An 8,781-nucleotide genomic window follows, 5' to 3' on the forward strand; every position below is an offset into this window, starting at 1 on the left:
ACACACACACACACACACACACACACACACACACACACACACACACATAGGGCTTAAGACCTGGCTCTGGACATTTCCTCTGGTAAGCCTTACCTGATTGATCATATCCAATTCTAATCCATCTTTTCCTCTGCACCTGAGGACTTGGTATTTCTCTTTCCATTTTTTTCTTATTCTGCTAAGGGAAGACAATCCTGACTGGGTCAGACTGAGTCCTTTCTGACCAGGCTATGATGATAGACCTGACATTTGTGCTGAGGCCCATTCGCATACATACATTAGATACAACATACTGCATTGGGTGATTAAGGAGGTAAGGCCCAGAGAGGGTAAACAACTTATCAGAGGTCACACAGCCAGGCCCAGACATGAGGAGCTCCCCATCAGATTATGCTGCCTCTCATTAAGATCCTCATTGGGGGCTTAACTCCTTAACTAGTGAACTAACTTGCCTCTTTTCATGACCCCTGCAGATGCCAAAGGAACCATCCGGGAAATTGTCCTGCCCAAGGGCCTGGACCTGGACCGGCCCAAGCGGAGCCGCACATCCTTCACAGCTGAGCAGCTGTACCGCCTGGAGATGGAGTTCCAGCGCTGCCAGTACGTGGTGGGCCGTGAGCGCACTGAGCTGGCCCGTCAGCTGAACCTCTCGGAGACCCAGGTAAAAGGGCAGGGCCAGGCCACTCCATCCCTGCCCTGGCAGCCCGGGGAAGTCCTTGGGGTGTGAGGCCTGTGGGCTGCTGCTCGGAGACCCAGCTTTGGAGTTCAGACATGTACTAGGGAAGGGCTTAAAGTTACAGATAAACCAGAGCAAATAAATATAGTGCTGACGAGAGAAAGTTGGTATATGCCAACAGGGTGTGGGTGAGGGAGTCGGGGTGGGGTGGGGGGCTTCTGAGTGTATCAGGTGCTACTTCCAGTGGAGTATGGGAATGGGAGGAAGGGTCATTCAAGTTGCCGGGGGGTGTCTGCTGGTGCAGGAGGGAGCCTGCAGGAAGGCATAGTGAGGGGTGGGCTTGCTGGGAGCAAAGATTCAGCGGCGAGATGAGGCATTACAAAATTGGGCTTGGGACCTCTCATTTCCCCATTCTGGGCCTTCTCCCATCCTCCCTTCATCCCAGTGTGCCTCTAAACCTCCTGTTGGAGAGAAGGGGTCTGAATGCCCCCTTCACCCAGGAAGGGCTTAGCACATAGCACTGAGCACCTACTCTATGTGAATGGAGGTATTTCAAGCTGGTAATAGAGCTAAATTAGTAATAGTAATAGTACTACTAATAGTATTGGGTTGGCCAATAAGTTCGTTCAGTTTCTCCATAACATCTTAGGGAAAAACCTGAACCAAATTTTTGGCCAACCCAAAAATACTTCCCCAGTACTTACTGTGCTAAGGCACTGTTCTAAGTTAGTTGTTAGTTTACTAATACCTCCCAACAACCCTATGATGTAGCTACCAATATTATCCCATTTTACAGATCAGGAGAGGTTCTGCCCAAGGTCATTTAACAACTAAGTTCCAGAAGTAGGATTTAGACAAGCAGCCCGGCCTCTTTATGCTGCCTGTAAACTGGGTAACCACCCTGGAGCTTGTCAAAAAAGACTTAGACACTCTAAGTCCAGCTACAGGTAAACAGCGAGGGAGGTCAGTCAATAAATGTATGGAAAGGGCCAAACCAGGACACATGAAGGGAAGGGGAGAGGAAGGAGAGGAGAAGGAAGCAGACAGTCTGGGAAAAGCCGCCAGAGGACCTGTGAGGCTCTCCGAGCACCGCCCGCTGCCGCCCTGGCCCTGGCCTTGGTACCGCCGTCCCGCGGCAGTGAGGTCAGGATCATGGGCAGCTGGGAGCAGCTGCTGTCCTGCAGGCCGGGGCATCTCCGCCTGGACTGTTTTCCTCCACCTGCCCCTGTAGAGCCCCAAACAACCCGGCAAATGGCCTGGGGCAGCTGGGCCCTCCGTCCAGCTGAGTCACTGGGGCTGGAAACCAGGCTGTGTTCAGGGGGCCTGCAGTGGCCAGGCGGGGCCAGAGCTCCGGGTGGGGAGTCAGGGAGACCCCCTCAGACCCTGAGGTCTAGGCACAGAGTCACCCCTCCTCTTTGCCCTAATTTCCCTCTGCATTGCCTAACTTTACCCCCAAACTCTCCCCTGAAACTTTCTTTCCAAGGGCACCTCAGATGCCCAGGCCAGAAGCTCCTTCTCAGTGCTCATCCTTCCCCTGCCCTGCCTGCAGTACAGGCTACATTTATCTGCCCTTGAAGGTCAAGGCCAAGCCCCTTCTCCCCCAGGAAGCCTTCCCTAAGCCTTCTTGACTTTGCTGCAAGACCTATTCCACATGGCTTGACCTGTAAAAGTGTGTGTGTGGGGTGTGTGTGTGTGTGTGTGTGTGTGTGTGTGTGTGTGTGTGTGTGTGATGTGGTGGGCACCAACCAGTATGCACTTCCCAAAAGCAAGAATGTATTTGAAAGCCACATCTGCTCTTCAGGCCTCCCTGGGGAGCCCAGCACACAGCTGGGCACCCAGTGGGCCCTCAGTGAATCCTCGACTAACTGATTATTGCTTACCACCCTCCTTCTTCTTTCCCCAGTCCTGGGGTTTTGCAGATAATTTACAGTGTAACTAACACTTACTGAGAGCTTCTGTGCACCAAGCACTGTTCTAAGTGCTAGATATGTTCTCACTGGTTTAGTCTTCACCACAGCCTCGTGGGATAGGTGTGCAGTTTTTCTTCTGACACCACTTCCCACATTAAACGTGTGGTGTTCTCCCACACCAAGAGCAACCGATTCTCCAATACCAGCTGGGTTTTCAGCAATGCAACTCCGTTTAGTTCTGACCCTAACTCCCGGAGTTAACACAGACACTACAGGTTAAGGGCTCAGCTTCATGGGACAGTCCCACGTCAGATGCCAGTAGCAAGTCCCAGGGCCACCCATACTTCTGACCAGCTACAAATAGGGGGTTCCCACATCCCCCTCCTTAGGCTTGATAATTTCCTAGAATGACTCACAGAACCCAGGAAAACACTTCTCACTGTATTTACTTTTATGGATTGATTATAAAGAATACCACTCAGAAACAGGCAGATGGAAGAGATGCATAGAGCCAGGTAGAGTGGGGAGAGTTCATGGAGCGATCCTCACTGTTCAAGAGACTTTATAACCCAGTCTCCAGCCCCTTCCGCTCCCTGGAGGGGTGGGGCTGAAAGTTCCAACCCTCTAGTCACAGGTCTGGTCTTTCTGCCACCAACCCCCATTCTGAAACTAGGGGTCCACCCTGAGTCACCTCATTAGCATAAACTCAGGTGTGCTCAGAAGGAACTGGTTGTGGATGACAAAAAGCTCTGGGCCAAGAACCAGGTACAAAGACCAGGTGTATTTTTTCAGTACACCAGAATGGCGCTTTATTGTTTTTACGTTAAAGAGAAGGAAACTGAGGCGCACAGAAATTAAATCACATGCTCAAAATGTAGAGCAGGCACATTCATTAGCTCTTCTAATCTTTATAAAAAGATGACTTTCAGGGCTTCCCTGGTGGTCCAGTGATTAAGACTCCGCACTTCCGGGCTTCCCTGGTGGCGCAGCGGTTGAGGGTCCGCCTGCCGATGCAGGGGACACGGGTTCGTGCCCCAGTCTGGGAAGATCCCACATGCCGCGGAGCGGCTGGGCCCGTGAGCCATGGCCGCTGAGCCTGCGCGTCCGGAGCCTGTGCTCCGCAGTGGGAGAGGCCACAGCAGTGAGAGGCCCGCGTACCGCAAAAAAAAAAAAAAAGACTCCGCACTTCCAACGCAGGGGGTGCAGGGAACTAAGATCCCACATGCCATGTGGCATGGCCAAAAAATTAAAAAAAAAAAAAGATGACTTTATGGGTAATATTATCCCCATTTCAGAAAGCTGAGCCTCAGAGAGGCTAATTAACTTGCCCAAGTTTATATGGCTAGAATTTTGTGTAATTCTCAGTATATTCACCCATACTTTGGGGTGAATATATTATTGAATGCCTGCTATGTACCAGGTGCTGTTCTAGGCATGCCCTCCCCTCTCTGTTACACCCAGAGCTGCAGCAGGACTGGACGGGTAGGAGATCACTGGTGAAATCTTCCCTCATCATTGGTGGCACCCCTGTTACTGCCACTCCCTTTGTACCTACTTGCCCTCCGTCTGCTGGGAGCAGTCAGTGCCAGTCTCCACTACATCCTCAGATTCCTGAGGCAAGGAGCCATGACTTCTGAGTCTGTCCTGTCCCTCTAGTTCAGAAGTAGGAACAGAGAAAGTGAGCAGTAAACAATACCTCACACTGAGTGTGGGCCAGGCTAAGCCCTCTACAGGGATTGCCTATTTGATCCCTGCCACAGCCCAGGTTTTTTGTTTTGCTTTGTTTTTGGCTGCATTGGGTCTTCATTGCTGCACAGCTCTTCTTTGCGGTGCGCGGACTTCTCATTGCGGTGGCTTCTCTTGTTGTGGAACACGGGCTCTAAGCGCACAGGCTTCAGTAGGCTGTGGCTCACGGGCTCAGTATTTGTGGCTCGCAGGCTCAGTAGTTGTGGCACACAGGCTTAGTTGCTCCGCGGCATGTGGGATCTTCCCAGTCCAGGGCTCGAACCCGTGTCCCCTGCATTGGCAGGCGGATTCTTAACCACTGTGCCACCAAGGAAGTCCAGCCCAGGTATTTTTATCCTCATTATAGAGATGAGAAACTGAGACTCAGGGGTTCTTGGGGGTGGTGCCTGGCCTGAGGTAGGCGCTAGCCTGGCCGAGAACCCAGGAGGCTTCCCAGCAGGGGAAAGGATTGCAGTGACACGCAGAGCCACGGTCCCCACGGGTCTGGTGGGGCCACTTCCTGGAGCAATCAAATTCCAGAGTGACTAATAGTCACTTCCTTCAGCCAGACTTGGTTGAATCTTCCTCGGCCATCCCTTACCCATAACACCTTCAAATGTCACCTCTTCAGAGGTGCTGTGTTTGCCACCCCACCGATAAGATGGTCACCTCCCCACCTCTCCCCTCCTTATTGTGCCTCCGAAGTGGCAGCCCACACACTGTTACCTGTGCGTGCCAAGTTAAGTACAGAAATGGAGAAGTGTTTAGAAATACACATAGCAATTTTTCTAGTAACTCATTTTAATTGTAGTTTACAAAAGTATTGGTCCACGACAGATTGGAAACTTAAATAAAAAGTGGTTCCTCACCACGAATAATTTGAGAGACGCTGCTCAAAGCACTTACTGCCACCCGACAGCCACGCCTGTTTGTTTTCATTGGTTGTTTATCTTCTATCTCCCTCTCCCGTGTGTTCACTCCACACAGCAAGGATTTGCTCTGCTTCGTGCACTGCTGATTCCGCCCGCCTAGAACAGCGCCTGGCACAGAGTGGGCACTCAGTACCTATCTGCTGAATGATGAGTGAGTGAGTGAATGCAGCAATCAACCTCAAGTAGATCCCATAACTCTCTCGTCACTTTCAGTTATTGAAACTCAATCCAATCTCGTTTAAAACATCCAACTCACATCTGTTTCAAATCTTTTCTTCCCTCCCCCTTTGCCCACTCAGAACAGGCCTGACTCACTGCTGGAGGGACCTGCAGGGGAAGAGCCTCTCCCATCACAGCCGCTAGAAGGGAGTGTGCTCTGAGCCACCTGTCACCCTCACCCACCAGCAACCTCCCCCAGGGTAGGAGGGCAAGGAGAGTGGCACCTTCTGGCCTGAAGAGCCTCATGGCTGGAGGTCTTTGCTAGAGGGGCAGTTGCTCCCACAGGTGGCATGTTAGGCATGGCCCCAGGCAGCCTTAGCTCCGCGCTCACCCTGCCCAGGCCAGCCTCCTCCTCTCCACCTCTCCTTCACCCGGGACTACATGAGTTGCAGCTTCCCTTATGTCCTCTGAGGTTGGAGGGAAACAGCGGGTCTCCCCATGCTTTTCTTTCTGGGCCCTCCACTCTGTGGTCCCTCCTGGTCCTGCTGGCACAGACTACCCAGCCAGCTGCCAGCCTCTGGGCCAGAGGCAGGACCAGCCTCTGTGCTCCTGGGGACACGGGTCTGGGTGCTGCAGTGATTGACATGTTTTCCAGCTGAGGAGCAACTGTCAGTCTCTCCTTCTCTCAGGCATTTCCAGGTCCTGCAAGTGATTCAGGACCCAAAACCTGCTTCCTGGGGGGAGCACCCTGTCCTTCCCAGAGAAGGGAGAAAATCCCATCACTGTCAGGGGGCCCGCAGAACTGACCACTGAGCTCCTCCCCAACCCCCAGCCTTCCTTTCCTTCTACAGACTAGGATGGGGTTGGAGTGCTGGGTGCTGGGTGCTGGGTGCCGGGTGCTGGCAGAGGGCAAGTTCTCCTCCTCTCAAAGGCCTTGAAAAAGGTCTCTGCCTTTTGGTTGGTGGCTTCATTTAGGATGTCCCCAGCTTTGGGTGTGTGGCCATTGGAAGTGTCCCTCACCATCCTGACACATCTTCTTACACTTGGTATCACGTTGAGAAGCCCTTATAGGTGATGGGGTGGGAGGGAACTGCTGAGAGTTTCAAACAGTGGGATGGCCAGATGGGCTAGGGAGCTCCCTTCGGAGGCAGCATGGGGGCCGAGACAGGAGGAGGGGGGTGGCTAAGAGTGGAAGGGGTGCGGGCCAAGAGGGGAACTCATCTGTGCCCTCCCACCTCCACCCTCCAGCTGCCGATCCATCCCTCCATCCTAGGGTCAGCATAGCAGTGGAGGGGTGCCCATGATTTGGGGGGCCAGTGTCTCTTATCAGTTCCCCCAGTCAGCCTGATTGTGGGAAGATCTTAATGACAGTCTGATTTCTCTTCTTTCCTCTCTCACTGCACCCCTGCTCCCCCCTCCCCACTCCCCTGCCCCTTCCTTTGCTCGACCCCACCCCCACCCCCCGCCGCCACTTTGCTCTGCCTGTCCCCTCTCCCTCGCTGACACCCCTCCCCTTGTTCCACCCCAAGGTGAAGGTCTGGTTCCAGAACCGCCGCACCAAGCAGAAGAAAGACCAGAGCAGAGACCTGGAGAAGCGGGTGTCCTCCTCGGCCTCCAAGGCCTTCGCCACCCCCGACATCCTGCGGCTGCTGGAGCAGGGCCGGCTGCTGTCCCCGCCCAGCGCCCCCAGCCTTCTGACGCTGACCCCCGGCCCGCTGCGCCTGCCTGCCAGCCACAGGGGCACCTCCTTGGGTGACCCCAGGAACTCGTCCCCGCACCTCACCCCGCTGACCTCAGCCTCAGCGTCGTCCCCGCTGCCGCCCCCTCCGCCAGCCCTCTGCTTCTGCACCGCCCCGCTCCTGGACCTGCCTGCTGGCTACAAACTGGGCTCCTCGGCCTTCGAGCCCTACAGCCGGCTGGACGGGAGGGTAGGCAGCCCCGGCGGCGGCAAGAAGGCCAGCGCTTAAGTCTCCACCCCCCGTGTGACACTGGGTCCCCAAGCACAGCACCACCCTGGCCTCCTGGGCCCAGAGACGAGAAGGGGCAGCCACACACCCTGCCCCGCCCACCCTGCAGCTCAGAGACTCTCCAGTGGATGACGTTGGTACCGCAGCTTGTGTGTGTGAGTGCAGTGTGTGTGCGTGTGCCTCTAACTGAAATAAAAGGAAAACAATGACAAGAAGGGAAACGGAGTCCCCACAGCACTGCCACTGCCCCTCAATCCCCTCTCCCGCTCCTCACTGGGAAGGAAAATGGGCTACAGTCAGGGGGACCTCTGATGGGAGAGGCGGAAGCTGGGGCCACGTTCGCAACTGCGGGGGATAGGGGTACCCACCTGACTCCCGCTGCCTGTTAGAGCTCCCACCGGGCGTTACAAGTCCCATGGTACCACCAACGATGCTTTCGTTGGTAAGCATTGCCCTCTGCAAGCTTCTCTTTCAAATGTGTACTCGAGAGGGGGGATGTCAAGGCCTTGGAGAGGGTGACTAATGAAGGGGGACACCAGGATCCAGAGAGCTGGAGAGAGGGCATCACAGGTAAAGCCAGGCATGACCACACAATGCTTCAGAGGACCCACCCATTACAAACACCCCAATTTGAAGCACTTTTTAAAATGTTTTCTTGCTTAAAGAAGACACTTTTATTTAACTTTTTATTTTGCAATAACTGTAGACTTATAGGGAGTTGCAAAGATAGTCCAGAGAGATCTGAGTATCCTTCACCCAGTTCCCCCCAATGGTTGCATCTTCCATAATTACAGTATAGTATCAAAACTGGGAAACTGGCATCGGTGCTGTGTGTGTGTGTGTGTGTGTGTGTGTGTGTGTGTGTGTGTAGTTCCGTGTCACTTTATCACCCGTGTAAGATTCGTGGAACCACCACCACAAACAAGATACAGAACTGTTGATCACCACAAAGATCTCCCCTGTGCTGCCCTTCAAAGTCACACCCATCCCCCACCCCAGCCCAAGAGAGTTCTTTGAAAGACTAGGAATCGTGAGGGGGTTGAACCTGAAGTGGGAGACGGAGAACCCTGAAATGGGTTCTCAGGTCGGAGGATGCAGGGTGAGATTTTGACTCGAAGGAAGAAAAGGCAAGCACCTTCAGCCCCAGTCTGCTCTGGGAAGCATATTTGGTTTCAAGTTGGCTGCCCTGAGTTACCCAGAAGGGGGTGCTGGGAGATAGGGAGCCCCAGACAGCTGTGCTGTGGGGCAGTGTAGTGTGGGGAGGTCCTTAGAGATGCTGGGAGATCCTGAGTCTGCAAGGAGACATGTAGGTCACCGGAGCAGCCAAACACCGGTGCCCACGATGCCTTGCCCGACAGACCTGTGCGTGCTCCACGGCCCAGGGGACAACTTCTTTAGCCACCAGGCATGAA

The 8,781-nt window shown here is 54.0% G+C and overlaps 1 protein-coding gene across 1 annotated transcript in view; it reads left to right on the forward strand.

Moving 5' to 3' along the window:
- Positions 1 to 7,369, forward strand: part of VAX2 (ventral anterior homeobox 2) — a 26,703-nt gene extending 19,334 nt beyond the window's left edge. The window contains exons 2-3 of the mRNA XM_027131649.1: positions 474 to 661; positions 6,932 to 7,369. Of these exons, the coding sequence (XP_026987450.1) occupies positions 474 to 661; positions 6,932 to 7,369 (626 nt within the window). The remainder of the gene's footprint in view (positions 1 to 473; positions 662 to 6,931) is intronic.
- The last annotated feature ends 1,412 nt before the right edge of the window (positions 7,370 to 8,781 follow it).

Source organism: Aethalodelphis obliquidens, unplaced genomic scaffold (assembly GCF_003676395.1).
Source record: "Aethalodelphis obliquidens isolate GAN/ISIS:26980383/991018 unplaced genomic scaffold, ASM367639v1 scaffold40, whole genome shotgun sequence".
NCBI classification, from domain to species: domain Eukaryota; kingdom Metazoa; phylum Chordata; class Mammalia; order Artiodactyla; family Delphinidae; genus Aethalodelphis; species Aethalodelphis obliquidens.